The sequence below is a fragment of the Tachypleus tridentatus genome, chromosome 13 (genome assembly GCF_004210375.1).
Source record: "Tachypleus tridentatus isolate NWPU-2018 chromosome 13, ASM421037v1, whole genome shotgun sequence".
Lineage (NCBI taxonomy): Eukaryota > Metazoa > Arthropoda > Merostomata > Xiphosura > Limulidae > Tachypleus > Tachypleus tridentatus.
The window spans coordinates 161066869-161084468 of NC_134837.1; the positions used below are offsets into that span (position 1 = coordinate 161066869).

Sequence of the window (17600 nt, forward strand, 5' to 3'; positions counted from 1 at the left end):
CTATTGCAGAGTAATGTGCAAAAACTGAAGTGAAAAAGACTTTACAGATACATTACAAGTAAATAGTGTGATGGTGAAGATGAAATCCTTACTTATGCATAGTGGTAGTGTGAGTGACTTTTGTTTTATTGAGTAGACTGCCTCAAAACCAGTATAAGGGTTTTATAAGAAACATTGTCCACACCTAATATGAAATTGAATTATGAATTTCTCAGAAACGTTATTGTAGTGTTACAATTACATAATAAGCATTTTGAAAAACGCACTTTTTGATTTCAACTTGAAAGCAGCATTCGTCTGTCTTTAATTTTCTACATATCAAAATTACACTCAAAGAAATGTAGTTTTGTTTCACTATTGTGTTTAAAGCGTTTATTTTTATTTTAAAGTCGGAGTTTTATTCGAAGTAACTATGTATTTTATTGCGAAATGAATTCATATTCTTACCCCTCTAATTACTTTAATTCGATCTGGATTTCGACATCTTTGGTGTGCACAGCACAGATTCTGGTTTGGTTTGAATTTCGTAAAGTTACAAGATTACTATTTGTGCTAGTCGTTCCTAATTTAGCAGTGAAAGACTACAAGGAAAGCAGCTAGTCACCATCACCCACCGCCAGCTCTTGCGCTACTCTTTTACCAACGAATAGTGGAATTGACCGTTATAATATAAATTCCTCACGGCTGAAAAATGAGAATGTTTAATAGGATGGGAATTCGAACCCACGAGTCTCAGAGTCAAGCACAGTAGCCATCTGATCTTGCGGGAGCCACATCAAAGACATCCCATTGTATAGCTTTATGTTTAACAAGACAATCAAGCTTATCATATGAGTTTAACTAAACGTATGCTTATAAATGTGTTACTCAAGTACGACCTGGCAATGCTATTTATGACTCATCGTATTGATATATCTGTTTTTGTATGGCACTTACTATTTTATATTATTTTGTTCCAACAAATGTTGTCGTAACATCAGTTTCAAATTTACCTTTCGTTATCCTTAAATTTGACTAGGAAAATAAAGAAATCAAAAACAATATAAAATTGTTAATACTTGTAATTTCTGTTTGATTTTATTGTGCATTTAACACAATTGCTTTATTTCTAAATACACACAACATATTTTATCTTCATATGTCTTACAGCTTTAAAGCTATATAACTTGAGCCTAGTTTACTACATGCTAGGATTGTTAAATTTTAATGTCGCTGGCTCAATTGTGGTTGTCCACTTTTCAGAAAAAATTACAGACTGAACTACCTGCTTTCTCTTCACTACCATGAATCGAACCCAGGATTTTAGTATTTTAAGGTGTATTTTATAATAAGATGTTAATGTTTTATTATTCACCAAATAATTGGGCCCGGCATGGCCAGGTGGTTAAGGCACTCATCTCGTAATCTGTAGTTCGCTGGTTCGAATTCCCATCACACGAAACATGCTCATCCTTTCAGACGTGGGGGCATTGTAATGTACGGTCAATCCCATTATTTGTTGGTAAAAGAATAACCAAAGAGTTGGCAATGGGTGGTGATGATTAACTGCCTTCTCTCGAGTTTTACAGTGCTAAATTAGGAACGGCTAGTGCGGATAGCTCTCGTGTAGCTTTGCGCAAAATTCAAACCAAATAACTGATAAATATAATTTAAAGACGTTTAATAGCAACAAATTGTGACCATATTTTTCACTAGAAAGTCATTCTTTAAATTTAACTTTTAGCCACTTTCTGTACCATTAGTCTGTTTTACTTCCCACGAGAAAAATTACTCGTTTCTGTCCAGTGAAAGCTAATATTGAATTTCTGAAAATTAAAAGTGGTTTTGTTACTTTTTATTCACAAAAAGTCGTTATGATGCACAGATATATTAAGGATGATGCCTCAGAGCCTTAGAAGAAATTCAAAGGGTTTATAACACTAACAATTGGGTTTTGATACCGAGGTTGACAGAGTACAGATAGCCCATTGTGTAATTTTGTGCTCAATAACAAACATATAGTTCATTCTGACTCTTAATATAACAATTGGTATTATAATATATTCGTAAACTGTTTCAATCGTAAACGAAAGATATTTTATTATAATTGAAAAAAAAATTGTTTTACACAAGTTTCTAATATAATTGGTGTTAATGGGCGTTCAAAATAAAAACAAGATTAGAACTATGCAGGGTCCAGCATGCCTATGTGGTTGAGACACTGGACACGTAATCTGAGGGTCGCAGGTTCGAATCCCCGTCGCACCAAACATGCTCACCCTTTCAGCCTTAGGGGCATTATAATGTGACGGTTAACCTCACTATTCGATTGGTAAAAGAGTAGCCCAAGATTTGGTGGTGGGTGATGATGACTAGCTGCCTTCCCTCTAGTCTTACATTGCTAAATTAGGGACGGCTAGCGCAGATAGCTCTCGTGTAGCTTTGCGCAAAATTAAAAAACAAAACATACAAACAAACAAAGCACATATTTCACTCCTGTGACAAGTAAGTCATAACAAGGGAAGTATTAAGGAACATACTATTACAGAATAGCAAAATGAAGTTTAAATTCATCTATATTTAAAATCTAATTGCAGTGAAAGTTCGCTTTCGTTATAATATAAATCGCAAATATTACAAAAACCCGTTTATATTTTCTTCTTTGAGATCATCACAGACATATTAAACTTTGATATAAATTATTTATAAAACTCTTTATAAGGATTCGTGAATATGAATATTAACAATACTCATGGGAGTATTCTGAAAAGAAGAAGAAGAAATAATTGAAAATAAATAAAAATAAGCAGCTAATAAAACGAAAGAATGCGCATGCCTTAACTTACGGCTATTAGAAACGGCTTGTCTTGACGTAGCTGTAACTATGGCGATTACCAGGGCTGAAAGATGTGGCATGTTCATTGTAGAAAATTAAATACATTGTTAGTTCTTTTTCACAGTATGAACAATCCATTGTAAATATTTGTTACACAAACTTAACAGTTCTTTAGTTGTTGTTTTCTTTCTTTTTGCATCAGAATACTTGAATCAACCATGAATAAAATGTTTGGAAGTTTATATCCACGTGATTCTTAAATCGAGTCTAGAAACAGCTGCGCACCTAAACCTTGGCGTGTTCAGGTAGTACAAGCAGACGTACTCGTGTTAGTTAAGTTTTATCGTCATAATGTCGGTAACAGCAAGTGTGTGTTTTTGGCGTAACTAGATGCCGCAGTTTTCCCGATCAGGAGAATCAAAATAGGTGTCTTTTTAATCTTCGTTATACTGAAACTGAACAATGAGAGCGATTTATTGGTTAAATTAGGTGATTAGTGATATCCTTCGTATGATTACCTAAAACCTGGCCGTCACGAGAGAAAACTGTGGTCTCAGTCACGACTCAATCGTTTCTTCTGATGCGCGTGCGTGTTGTAGTGTTTGTGTTTCCAGGAACCTACTGTCAGAAAACTCGAGATCACAAACGGCGGACATCATCTGGGTGATACGGGGGAATCATGGCTTCTGTCGCCGCGTGGCTTCCCTTCGCCCGAGCTGCTGCTATCGGTTGGGTACCCATCGCTAACAACCCGCTACCAGCCCCGCCAATAACAAAGAATAAATCCAAAAGAGAAGATGAAAAATTTATCATTAATGTTAGCGGGCGGAGGTTTGAAACTTGGAGGAATACGGTAGAAAAATATTCCGACACTCTGCTCGGTTCTAACGAGAGAGAGTTTTTTTTCGACGAAGATAGCCAAGAGTATTTTTTTGATCGTGATCCGGAGATGTTTCGACACGTTTTAAACTATTATCGCACAGGTAAGCTCCATTTTCCTAAACACGAGTGTCTCATGGCTTATGATGAAGAGTTGGCTTTTTTTGGCATCATCCCAGATGTCATTGGGGATTGTTGTTACGAAGATTACAGAGACAAGAAGAGGGAAAACACAGAGAGAATTATGGATGATAAACTGTCAGAAGCCAATGAACCTAACGATACATCTAATTATACAATTCGAGAGAAAATGTGGAGAGCGTTTGAGAACCCCCATACCAGCACAGCGGCTCTAGTGTTTTACTATGTAACCGGGTTTTTCATTGCTGTGTCGGTAATGGCGAATGTTGTAGAGACAATTCCATGTGGCAAGCAATTTTACACAAATGAAAGCATCTCTTGTGGAGAGATGTACAAAACAGCATTTTTCTGTTTGGACACCGCCTGTGTTATGATATTCACAGCTGAATACCTGTTACGTTTGTACGCTGCTCCGAACAGATGTTACTTCATGAGAAGCGTTATGTCTATTATTGACGTGGTTGCTATATTGCCCTATTACATTAGTCTGGGAATGACTGACAATGAGGACCTATCAGGAGCCTTCGTAACTTTGAGAGTGTTTCGGGTATTCCGTATCTTCAAGTTTTCCAGACACTCACAGGGACTGCGTATTCTGGGCTATACTTTGAAAAGCTGTGCTTCTGAACTTGGCTTTCTTGTGTTCTCTCTTGCTATGGCCATAATCATATTTGCCACGGTAATGTTTTATGCTGAGAAAAATGTAACAGGTACGAATTTTACCAGCATCCCGTCTGCTTTTTGGTACACTATTGTTACTATGACTACTCTTGGGTAAGTAACTGAAACTTACTTTCATTGAAATAGTAAATAAGGAGTATATCATCCTAAAATTTCTCAGTATTTTCAGTTCTGTATTTTACTCTGTACTTGATTTAATTTAGCCAACGTTATCAGTGTTAGTGATACCATTTTTTTTCTTTTGTCGGTAAGTACATTTCTGTCTTTACATATTAGGTGATTTCAAAATGTCTGTTTTCCTAATAGCATTTGTTATTCTTTCACCCCAAGTTAAGTATCGTATACCCTAAAATTCTTGTTCCATTGGCGTGTTTAATATGCAGGATGAGATTTGTCTTCTTGTAACATTGATTTATTAAATATCCTATGCTTTTTTAGTAAACGAAGTATGAATAACTGCTTTAGCAAATGTGTGTGAGCTAATGAGCAATCATTTAGTTTGTTATAAAAGAGTTATTAGTTAGCTACAATCATAAGTGCTTTGTTCTGTCAGGTACGATTAGTTAACTAAGCACAAATACTTCGTTTTGTATTATTTCACACAGATTTGAAAACGTATTTAAAAATTATTAAACAGTAAATTAGACTATACACATATCCAGTTTCAATCATATGGCTTGGTTGGTTCATACATACATATTTCTTCTCACTTGTTTCCTCTTATGACAAGTGACCTGTTTATAAAGTGTTTTATATTTGGCAGACGTGAATTTCTAAAAGTTGTTTACCAAAACACTTTTCGGTGTTAAATAATCAAACAGGAAGTAGAAGACTAGAATATACGTATAAAAGTTGATACATGGCCAGTAAACGAATTACATTTTCAATACAAACCGCATTTGACTTGTTCATTTGTTTTATATAGTACATATATAGCATATTTGTCTCAATACGAAACAGTTCTCGAAAAAAGAAAGGAAAAATAAACAGTAGATGATTACAATTACCTGTAAACGCTCATGAGTAAACCTTTTATTTAAAAACTACCGGAAAGATGAAATGAAACATAGAAAACACAACTGTGTAAAGTAGATTGTCGCGCTTTGTGCCCTGCACGGAGCTACTTTTAACTGCCGTGTCCATAAACGGCGGAACCCAGATGCACTTAGGCACTTGCCTCCAATTTTGAACTGGTATGGAAGTTTCCCTTTAAATGGGAAATAGTGAGTTGTGTATAATTTTCATAGAAAGTGACTATTGCAGTGGTAAATTCATTGAGCAGGGTTAACAGGGGGGATCGTGCCCCCCAATGCTCGTTTTTCTCCCAAATTCAAATATTCTTAGTTGCCGCTACTTCTCAACTCTACTTCTTGACATAACGTTTTGTGTAACTGTAAATGTCTTCATGTAGTTTTGATGCACGAGCCTTCAAGTGTGCCGAAAAGTTATTCTAAATTAATCTTTCAAAAAATAACATTTTAACAATAACATTACTGCTGTGCTTACCTTAAAGGCTATGATTGTGTGTTCATGACAATATCTTGCTTAGAAATTGTCTAACGGTTTGAAGGTGATACGAATTTAACACGATATTTCTCTGTTTTTTTGTGATATGATAATGTGTTGGTGATAACAATTACACTATCATTTGCAAAAGAATATGACACTGCTTGTAACCCGATTTGTCCATAAGAGTAAAATACTGTGATTGTGGTAAAACGTATACTGTATGAATTTTCTAAAACTTATTTGTTCGTTTTTAAGTAAAAAGCTACATCATTGGCTATCTTTGCTCTGCCAACCATGTGAATAAAAAACCCTACTTTTATACAAGACTAAAATGCTGTGATTATGTTAAATTTTACACTAGACGATTTGTCTACCAAGAAAATAAATACATACACTATAATTTACAATTCTATGAGCTTGTATAACTGATACTAACGATAACGATACATCTGAGGTTAGATTAAAAGTATATGATGTATTCAGTTTTAATAAGGATGTGAATCTTTTGATTATTGTCTCATGTTAAGTTTTGGAATAGAACATTTTGTTTGTAATCAAATATTGATCTCATGATGATACACCTCATACCAATCATTGAACAAATTATTGTACAAAAAGACGAAAAATTCTACGTTGCTCAGAAAAAAAATATATCACGTGACTAAACCTAAAATTCCTTCCAAAAAAGACAAAGATGAGTGAGCGGTTTTCTAAACTTGGTTTTCTTTGACAAACTGATAACGTCTCGTCTCTTTTTTCTGCTTCTTAAAATAAATTTAGGCATCCTTTCTATTGAGAGAAAGAGCGCGTGTCTAACATTCGAACACAGTTTAAACTTTTCCAATCGAGTTGAAAAATTAACATTCCGACAGTTGTAAATCAATGTTCTAGGATAAACACTCGAAGGAAATGTTTGGCAGTGGAACCTTTTAGAAAACACACTTTTTCTAAAAATACACGTTCAGATAAATGTCGAGTGAAAGTCTATGTCTCAGGACAGAGAGGGAACAAGGGACGTACATAGCAAAGTACAGACGTATTTTCAAGTATGAACAGAGCTTTTGGAATAGCTGACATTTTCACAGATATTTCAGCTGCAAAGCCACGATAATTTCATTATAATTTAATATCAGTGAAATAAAAAATCGTAATACAGTCATGTGGTGACTCTAGATTCGGTTTTGGTTTGTTTGTTTTTGAATTTCGCGCAAAGCTACTCGAGAGGTATCTGCGCTAGCCATCCCTAATTTAGCAGTGTAAGACTCGAGGAAAGGCAGCTAGTCATCACCACCCACCGCCAACTATTGTGCTACTCTTTTATCAAGGAATAGTTGGATTGACCGTCACATTATAACACCCCACGGCTTAAAGGGCGAGCATGTTTGGTGTGACAGGGATTCGAATCCCCGACTCTTAGATTACGAGTCGAGGGCCCTAACCACCTGGCAATGCCAGGCCCTCTAGATTTATGTTTCATATATATATAACTTGCTGTAATACTGTCCGTGAATCAGTATAGAGATCGAGTGCTGCAAAACATTCTCTTTTATACCTGTTAACGAACGCCTTTACTTTCTATCACCGTTTAATCTTTAGTACATAATATTCACCTGTTGTCTTTGTTGTGATGACCTGAATGTTCCCACTAAGTTAGGATTTTAGTAAATTATATCCACCTAACTATATCCTTCTCTGATCTGTGTAATGATAGCATTCACTTTTCATCTTTGATAAGGTAATCTTAACTTCCCCATATCTTCTAAGTCTTTACTAGATCCCACTTGCTTGCTTTAACCTTCATTGTTGTAATAAAAATTCTAGTACTACACTGGTTAGGCTTCTAAAACAGTGAACTACTGCAACTGGGACATCAACAAACTTGTATCACACTGGTGAGAACATTAAAACATTTAATGACTACAACTGGAACATCAGAAACCTGGTACTACACCTGTCAGAACATTAAAACATTTAATGACTGCGAGTGGGCATCAAAATCTAATACTGCACTGGTCAGAACTATACAACTGGGACATCACAAAACTTTTACTACCCCAGTTAGAACACTAATACCCTAATAAACTATAGATGTAACATCAACAAACAAGTACTACACTAGTTAAGGCACTAAAACAGCTAACAAATACAACTTGTACTAAACCGGTTAGAACACGGAAACAACTAATAAATACAACTTGTACTAAACCAGTTAGAACACGGAAACAGCTAACAAATACAACTTGTACTACACCGGTTAGAACACGGAAACAGCTAATAAATACAACTTGTACTACACCGGTTAGCTCCCTAAAAGAGTTAAAAATTAGAAATTGGACATCAACAACATGGTATTACACTGATTAGGTTACTAAGACAGTTAATTATTACAACTGGGCATCACAAATCTGGTAATACGCCTGTTAGAACACTAAAACTGTTAACGACTACAACTAAAACATCAAAATCTGGTGCTACACTGGTTAGAACATTGAAACAGTTAACAACAACTTGAACATTAAAAGTCTAGTACTACACCGTCTAAAACTCTAAAACAAGTAAAGAATACAAATAAAATCTCAAAATTATAGTTATATCTCGATAGAACACTAAAAAAACGTTAATAACTGTATTGTCTTTGACAAAATCCCGAAACTGTTACCATCACAACTAGGTTATCTGTACTCTTGTAAGTCAAGCTTCGTCATTTGAACACTGACTTGTTGTTAAAATTATCACTTCTACGCTGTTCTCAGAACTCATCTCTGTCATAAGCGACGTCCTTAAAACAAAGCCTCCTTTTTAACAATCGTTGACATATAAACTTTTATAGTAATTATTACAATACTAAAATATATATTTTTTTCCATTATCATTATCGGTCCAGGTTTTCAACTTATTATCACAGTAGATAATGTTTGTAGTAACAGCACCCAAATGCGTTGGGAACATTCCGTTTTAGGGCGATGTCGTCTAGTCAGATATCATGGAAAATAATAAAAAATCAAATAAGGCAGTAGTAGCTGATTGCACTCAGAACATCTCAGCTTCTACTGCCTTTAACTGTATATAACGAACTGTTAGAAAAGCAGTTACCCTTAAATTTCTTGAAGTACAAATGAACTTACCTTAATATTTCTATTAATTAAATTTTCAACCTTCACTCTTACAAAAAGATATTAAATAGAACTAAATAAAACTCTACACCTACCATATAAAGCCCTTACATAGTTCTTCCTCCCAACCTTAAGGTGTTTTTTTAAATGGAGCCTTTTAATACCACAGCATTATGTTTGCGAACTTACAACGCTAGAATCCTGATTAAGATGCCTATGGTGAGCAGAGCACGGATAGCCCATGTGTAGCCTTGGGCTTAATTACAAACAAGAACAACAAAAACTTTAAATGGAAATTATATGTTATTAATTTCGTAAATAATCGATTAAAGACCTTACACGTTTGTCGATATAAATTAGATATTTCTTTCAATGTATTTTTAAAATAAGGAAATTCAAAAACAGTTTTTTATTACCTTGCTTGATTAAGCTGTTTTTAAAAGAAAATATACATACGCACAAATTTTATTTCATGAAATTAATACTAAAAGTACTTTAAAGAAAAATGGTATTATTACTACGTTAAAAAAGGCTATTAGAAATGGAATATCCTTATAGATTATCCTTGTTTGAATTTACTATTTTTATACGCAATTCCAAAATTAAGTAAAAATCTCGTAAATTTCGGGTTTATTACTAATTTTTTATTAAATCTGTTTCATAGTACTTGACAATATTCTAGATGTCTTGTTTAAAAACATAAAAACACAGTTTTCTTATAACCAGAATAATTAGTTTTGGTCTGTTAAAAATCATTTCTACTCTTAGCATATCACAGCCAGATAAATACATATATAAGTAATTAGAACAAATCTCCATCTTTAATACCTGCTTAAACTCACTATTTGAATTTCCTGCAGTAATCATATCATGGAGTATCTCTCATAATACTTTGATTCTACTCTGTTAGTGTTATTTATTGAGAGCTCAGCATTATCACCTTAAGCTACTTAAAGCTGCAGCACAGGTCTGAAAGCACGAAAATAAGATTACACTACGATATTTTGTTGAATATTTTGATAGATAGTAATCGATTACACTTCTAAAAAATATGTAAAAACTCATAAAAGCTTTGAAACGTCTGCGTTAATGAGACCTCTCTAGTTTACTGATTGTAATGTGTTGCTCTAGACAAAGCTTCACAAGGTATTTTAAACTATAATGAAAACTAAAGGAACAGGTAGTTACCCTGTTTAAATATAACGCTACTGTCCTTTCCCGCTTTGATTGTTATTATAGCTCGCCTACTATCACATTTGATTGAAGGCCGTTAAGTATATCTTATAGCGAATAAGAAACGAGTGTTATATAATTCCAGACAAACATTTATTTAAGTGCGGCGCCCACAATATTTACAAATGACGTATTACTCGCTGAAACTAACTACAAAAACAGTCGTTAGACGAGAGAGCCGTGGAACAGGCATATTTTCCCTTTGAAGGATCATGTCTGTTTAGCGTCATCTGCTCTGAATGGCACAGTTAGCATGTACAATCTTTGTTTGTGTTGCTCTCGCTGTGTTAAACTATAAACCTAAAACTAGAACTATCTATATCCTGATGCTTATTAACAGTGCTAATGAAGTGCTAGGCAAGTAAACACTGAGACTATGGAGAGCCGATGGTCGTGGTTAGGAGAAAATAATTATTAATAATAATTAAATTGATTATCAGTTATACAACATACAGAAACTCACAGCTAAAATATGCCTCTTACAAATTTTTCGATGCAAACCAGAAAAAAATATTTAAAAAATTAGAATCTTTCCAACCAAGGGCCTCTATGATCGATGATCTGTTAGAAACAAATACACACACATAATCAGAAAGACAGAAGACGATAACATGAAAAGGATGTTTTATTAAAGATGAAAATAAAAATAATATAAAAACGAAAGACTAGTTACTATTTAATATACGTTAAGAAATAAAACTTTATTTATTTGCATTGCTCGTGCAACTTCTTTAAATATAATCTTTATATGGACTCAGCAGATAGCCTGATGTTGCTTTGCTATAAATATACACATAAACAAACATATCTCCTGAACCACTATCTAACATTTCATTATAAACAAGAGGCATCTAAAGAAAATTTAGATAATCAATATTTTGAAGAAATCCTGTATAAAATAAAACAAAATTAAAAATATTTAAGACAGTCAAATGTTGTAAAATCTTCACTTGGATGGCAAATATATTTTGAAAGCGTGGCACTTCTAAAATAAAAGTGTTAAAACGTGTTACTGCCTGAAATTTAAGACGTATTACACATCCATCGTTCAGAACAATACCCTTAACGATCATTCTCCAAAATTATTATAAAAACTCCTTAAGTAATATTTACAGATATTCATTTCTATTGTATGAAAAACAATATTTTTAAACAATCATCAGTTATTGACTTGTAAACTCCTATGAAACTTTGTTCAACTTTTCATATTTTAGATTTTAATTTCCATAGAATATTTATATAAGTCAGACTACAAAGTAATAATGAAAGTGGGATTTTGAAACAGTGAGCACAGTAATTTAAAAATATCAGTTTTTTTAAGAGTTGCAAATTACGATTTATCGGTTTATATCAAAATTTCACTTAAATTTTCTATAAACTAATAGCATGAAGAAATTGTTTTAATGTAATCTACTTGACACCTATCATAACAATCAACATATAAAGGGAACACTTGTTTCTGATCACTGCATGGGTAATGGATAATTAACCGACAAATTTACTCTAATGTTTTGCAAGAAGACACGTTTATGAATATAAAACAATTTATTTCTATTGACTGTTTATTCGTGAAACTCTGCCACAAATTTCATAACAAACACGTTATCACATTTACAATTTAAGTCCCATGTGTAAGTTATCTACACTTCACTATCCGTGGGCGAAAAACACTTTAAGTTACAAAGTTTAGATTTTTCTTTGTTTATGTATGTATTAAAGTTATTAGTTTATCAGCTTTTCACAAAAATAACCATGATTTAATCAGGAGACACCCATTAAAATTACATTGTTTGAGAAGCAGCTTCAAACTTCGTGTGGAAAACATTTCGTTCCTATAGAAAACAAGGCGAGTGTTTGGTATTTTCAATCAAATTGAGCAGTACTCTAGGTGGTATATGCTTAGCCATAACCTACTGCTCATCATAACTAAGACAACCAATCAGCATCACATGGTGCCTACCCAACACTCTCAACTGAATAGGGAGACTGGCTAAAACTTTTATAACGCATCCGTAGCTGAAAGATCAGAGGCGTTTTGCGGCAATTCTGGACTATAACTTTGGACTTTCTCATCCGCAGCTCATTAGGCTAGGCCTAGAACAACGAGGAAGGACTGATATACCTGGTTTATAATATATGTGTTGGTTGAAGAACTTTAAGCATTAATTAAATGTTATCCCAATGTTTATAACATGGAGACTACTCTGTTAATAAACTTATATCTCAGAAATAGAGTTATTTCAATAATTGTCATGCTTTAAAGAGAACTGCATGACAGTTACACATTTCAAACTTCGCTTGTTATGATAGCCTAGTAACCTGTATAATGTAGTTAGATAATCTACGTAATCAGTTTAGAAACGTATAAAATAACACCCTTTTCATATGTACAGAAAATAAACGCCTAACCACGTTAAATTAAAAAAATCACAAATTTTTGTGGATTCCACATTACGTTGACACTTTCACAAAGTTTTCACAGCTTTATAGCGATAAAAATCCAGAATTGTTTTGTTTATTTATTTGAATTTTGTGCAAAACTACACAAGTACTATTTGTGTTAACTATCTTTAATGTTGAAGTGATAGACAAAAAGAGATAGTAGCTAGTCAACACCACCCACCCCTAGCACTTGGGCATCAAACTTAATAATGGGTTTGATCCTCACGCTTATAACGCATAAAAAAGCTTGTTTGTTTTTTAATTTCGCGCAAAGCTACACGAGGACTATCCGCGCTAGCCATCTCTGATTTAGCAGTGCAAGACTAGAGGGAAGGCAGCTAGTCATCATCACCCACCGCCAACTCTTGGGCTACTCTTTTACCAACGAATAGTGAGATTGACCGAAATATTATAACGCCCCCACGGCTGAAAGAGCGAGCATGTTCGAGGATATGGGGATTCCAACCCAAGACCCTCAGATTACCGTTCGAACGCCTTAACCCCCATGGCCATGCTGGACCACATATAAAAAGCTTCAAAATGCAGGGCGCGATTTGTTTTATAACCCTAACGGGAATCGAAACACAAAACCTTAGTTCCACTTTTCCTCACTTTAACTACTGGCAATGCTCAAGATAAACATATGGTCATATTTTAATTGTTTCATTTATATCGTTACTAATTCTAAAATAATTCAATCCGCAAGAAAACTTGAAGATAGGGAGTCAATTACAAAATAATTAAAGAGATCAGCTTTAATAAAACCCCAAAGATCGTAAAGTGAGTAACAATTATCTTTATAATTTTAATTTTTATATCTTTTTAATATTACTTTCTTTAGATTATCAATTTCATAACGAAAATTTACTTTTTGTGTGAAATCAAATTCAAAATAACGAAGGCATCCAACAGAGCACACAATCACACGATCTATATTGATTTTCAACCTTTAAAATCACAATAGATACTTTATACCATGCATCACCACTCTTGGATCTTCACTCTTATCGCATTATAGCGCACCTACTGGCCCCAAGTGTTAATTGCGCTTTTGCGGCAACCGGCCGTAATCTATTTGTTTTGAATCTTGCGCAAACCTATACAAAGGCTATCAGCGCTAGCTCTCCCTAATTTAGCAGTGAAGAACCAGAGGGAAGGCAGCTAGTCATCACCACCAACTAACTGTTGGATTATTCGTTTATCCATAAAAGCGGGATTAATCAGGAAATTATAACGAACCGACGAGTAAAAGGACAAGCATGTTTGGTGGCGTGGGGATTCAAATCCGTAACACCCACATTACGACTCGATTACCCCTAACCACTTGGTCATGCTGGACCCCTGTATCAGCACTGAGCACAGAACTACTCTTTTGTAAGCTTATCCATAAAAGGACAACTACCAAATATTTGTTCTAAATTGTTGATGGATTTAAGAAACAGTTTAAATTAGAATCAAAAAACTGTTCAGGCATTTGTACGGATGATGCATTGCGTCATGGTTGACAAGTATGACAGTTTTTAGAAATTCATTCGCTAATATATTCGCCAGACGCTGTTTGGACACACGGAGAAACATTGGCATCATGATAAAAATCCTGAACTGAATTCTGTGTTATCATCTGTAATCAATCTTGTGAATTACATAAAATAGACATTTAAAAACAAGGCAATTTTCTATAACCTTGATCATATGGATGCAGAACGTAAGCCACATTGTTTTATTATAACACTAAGTGGTTATCTTTTGGAAACGTTTTCATGCGTGTTTCTGAACACACAAAAAATGTATATCTTTAAAGCAAGAAAATCATAAGAAAACTGAAAATTTTCGTGATGAAAACTTTGTCCTGAAAAACACATATTTAAGTGATGTTTTAAAAACTAAGTAGTTTAAATAATCAGTTACTCATATTTTAGAACATGCAAATAAAATGCACTTCCTTATTCGAGAACTCTAAATGCAAAACATTAAATCAGAAAAGTATATTTAAAAGTATTTATTGAAATGTATCAATAACGTGTTGAAAATATAATTAAGCGTATACAGAACCACCTTTCGACATTATTTGGTAAATTTCAAACGTAACTTAAATAATGAATTGGAACTTGTAAACTATAAGAGAAATAGAAAGTCGTTTTGGCCAAGCATGCTCAGGTGGGTTAAGGTGTTCGACTCGTAAACCGAGAGTCGCGTGTTCGAATCCCAGTGGCACCAAACATGCTCGTCCATTCAGCCGTGGGGGCGTTATAATGTGACGGTCAATCCCACTATTCGTTGGTAAAAGAGTAGCCGAAGAGTTGGCAGCAGGTGGTGATGACTAGCTGCTTTCCCTCTAGTCTTACAATGCTAAATTAGGGACAGCTAGCCTTCGTGTAGCTTTGCGAGAAATAAAAAAACAGAAAATCGTTTAATACAAAACTACTTAAGTGTTGAATAATAATATGTTGGTTTGACTTCAAAATATGGGTAGGAGAAACAGGAATTTCTTACAAAAATACTATTTGAATTTTGGGCAGGACTAGCAGAAGAATATCCAGTATTTAAACAGGACAGCCATGTGATTACGTATTCCATTCCATACTTCTTATTTGTAAGAAACTGGTTTAGTTTTCTTTTTTGTCGTGGCTTCCACAAAAACTGAATACAAATCTCATATGTAGGGGAGCGAGAAAAGCAAGTGGTTATACCAAGATTTCAGCCTAGCTTAGAAAATTGTGCAAAGCTAAGCAATTTTATCCGAGTAAATATTTTTTTACATTTTTGATTTCTTATTTTTGTCATTAATAAACATAAAAAATATATTAAAACAGTTAATTTTGATTTATTGTGATGTCTCGCAGTTATTGTTTAGATCTGCTTCATATAACTGTCTTATTTCTTTCCTTTGTTTTAGATAATTGTAAAGAATATTAACGTTGACCGAACTGTTTAATGGATACGATTAAATTATTTAGATTTTTTTTCTTCTGAAATTGATGTTGGAAAATCTTAACAATTATTCAATTCAGTTTTCATTTCTCCCGATCTCTTCCTCTTCTCCAGGAGTTTGGATAATCTTAGTCTGTTGTGGAAAGATTAATGAGACCGCTATGGTAGTTTAACTATTCCAGACTGTTATTTAGATCACACATTACAAATTAGGTGGCTAGATGAAGCTTCTATTGAAATAATGTTGGTTGTGGAAACAAGGTAGCTACTTCTAATGAGAATTCTGGTTCAGATGAAATGGTGTCTTAACTCAGTTTCAATAAATATGGGCTTTGTTGATAACGAGAAACTCACTTGAGACAAAAATGTATCTTGGAACAATCTTTGTTAACCAGAAGATGACCTAGGAAGATCAAAACGACGTTCTCTGCTTATCAATAAAAGTGTTAATACCCATACCAGCCGTTCTGAGATACAATAAAGTTAACCCGAAGATGACCTAGGAAGATCAAAACGACGTTCTCTGCTTATCAATAAAAGTGTTGATACCCATACCAGCCGTTCTGAGATACAATAAAGTTAACCCGAAGATGACCTAGGAAGATCAAAACGACGTTCTCTGCTTATCAATAAAAGTGTTGATACCCATACCAGCCGTTCTGAGACACAATAAAGTTAACCTGAAGATGACCTAGGAAGGTCGATCAACGTGTTGATACCCATACCAGCCGTTCTGAGACACAATAAAGTTAACCTGAAGATGACCTAGGAAGGTCGAAACGTTGTCCTCTGCTTATCAATAAAAGTTATAATACCCATACCAACCGTTCTGGGATACAAGTATGGTCCTAATGTGGTGGCGTCGCCTTACGCGGCACCACGTTTGCTTCCAAATTATCAAGTTTATTTGAAGAGATAATTTCGTTTTGGCTTCCATTTTGGAAGCTGTTGAAGCTCTGTTTAAGAGAGCTTGACTGTACGAAAAAGAATAAATTATACTTCACACTGTATTTACAAGAGACAGGACAAGCACAAGATGTTAAATAGTCTATAAACAAGGAAGCGCTCTGAAAAATTCATAAAATACATTCGCTTTTAATTCACATTATACATATTGTTAGCGAAATGACTAATAAAAATTAAAATATATTAAATGAAGAAAAGTGCTTCTTACTTCGATTAATTCGGTATAATCAATGACAAAGGAAATAATCGCAGTTTTAAAATACCCTAATTAACCCTTAGTTCGTTACAGGCAAAACTGTTGGAAAGTTGTAGAGTTTATTTCGATTTTTCAAATACAAAATAAGAAACTAACCGATATAAATCTACTTCTACTGCTTCTATAAATGTATAAAAAAATATGTATTGATCAGTAAATTAAAATTACCAGTTTTATACTTTAGTCTTAATGCAGTTAAACCTATTATATATCAGAGCTGTTTTACAAGGGCTTATTATTAGCTTACGATTTATATTTCAAAAGTAAAAAGTTTCAGAGTGTATTATTTAAACAAATCTATAACCAATTTAAATTAATGTATTTTCCGACAGACCATAGCTGTACTACGATGAAAAACGTTGACGAGATAAAATGAACTACAAGACGTGAAAGTTAAAGAAGGAAAGTTTAGAAAAGCTACAAGGTCTCGATAACAAAACGACCTGTGATTTAGTCTGTGAGCAAGTAACAGATAAAGCGCTGAAAAGCCATCAAAGAAAAAGTGATAGAACATAATGTACTGAAATAAAAGAAATACGCAAGAATAGTCTCTGTAGAGTATTATTTAATAGAAGTGGCATCATAAATTTTATTTACATGTGGCCACTTTGTCAACTAAACCTTGAGAAAAACT

The 17600-nt window shown here is 33.9% G+C and overlaps 1 protein-coding gene across 2 annotated transcripts in view; it reads left to right on the plus strand.

Moving 5' to 3' along the window:
* Nucleotides 1-3173: 3173 nt before the first annotated feature.
* LOC143238867 (potassium voltage-gated channel protein Shal-like) overlaps nt 3174-17600 on the plus strand; it is a 114278-nt gene continuing 99851 nt past the window's right edge. For both annotated transcript variants that reach the window (XM_076479459.1, XM_076479460.1), the window contains exon 1: nt 3174-4609. In XM_076479459.1, coding sequence (XP_076335574.1) covers nt 3495-4609 — 1115 coding nt within the window. In that variant the 5' untranslated portion in view covers nt 3174-3494. The remainder of the gene's footprint in view (nt 4610-17600) is intronic.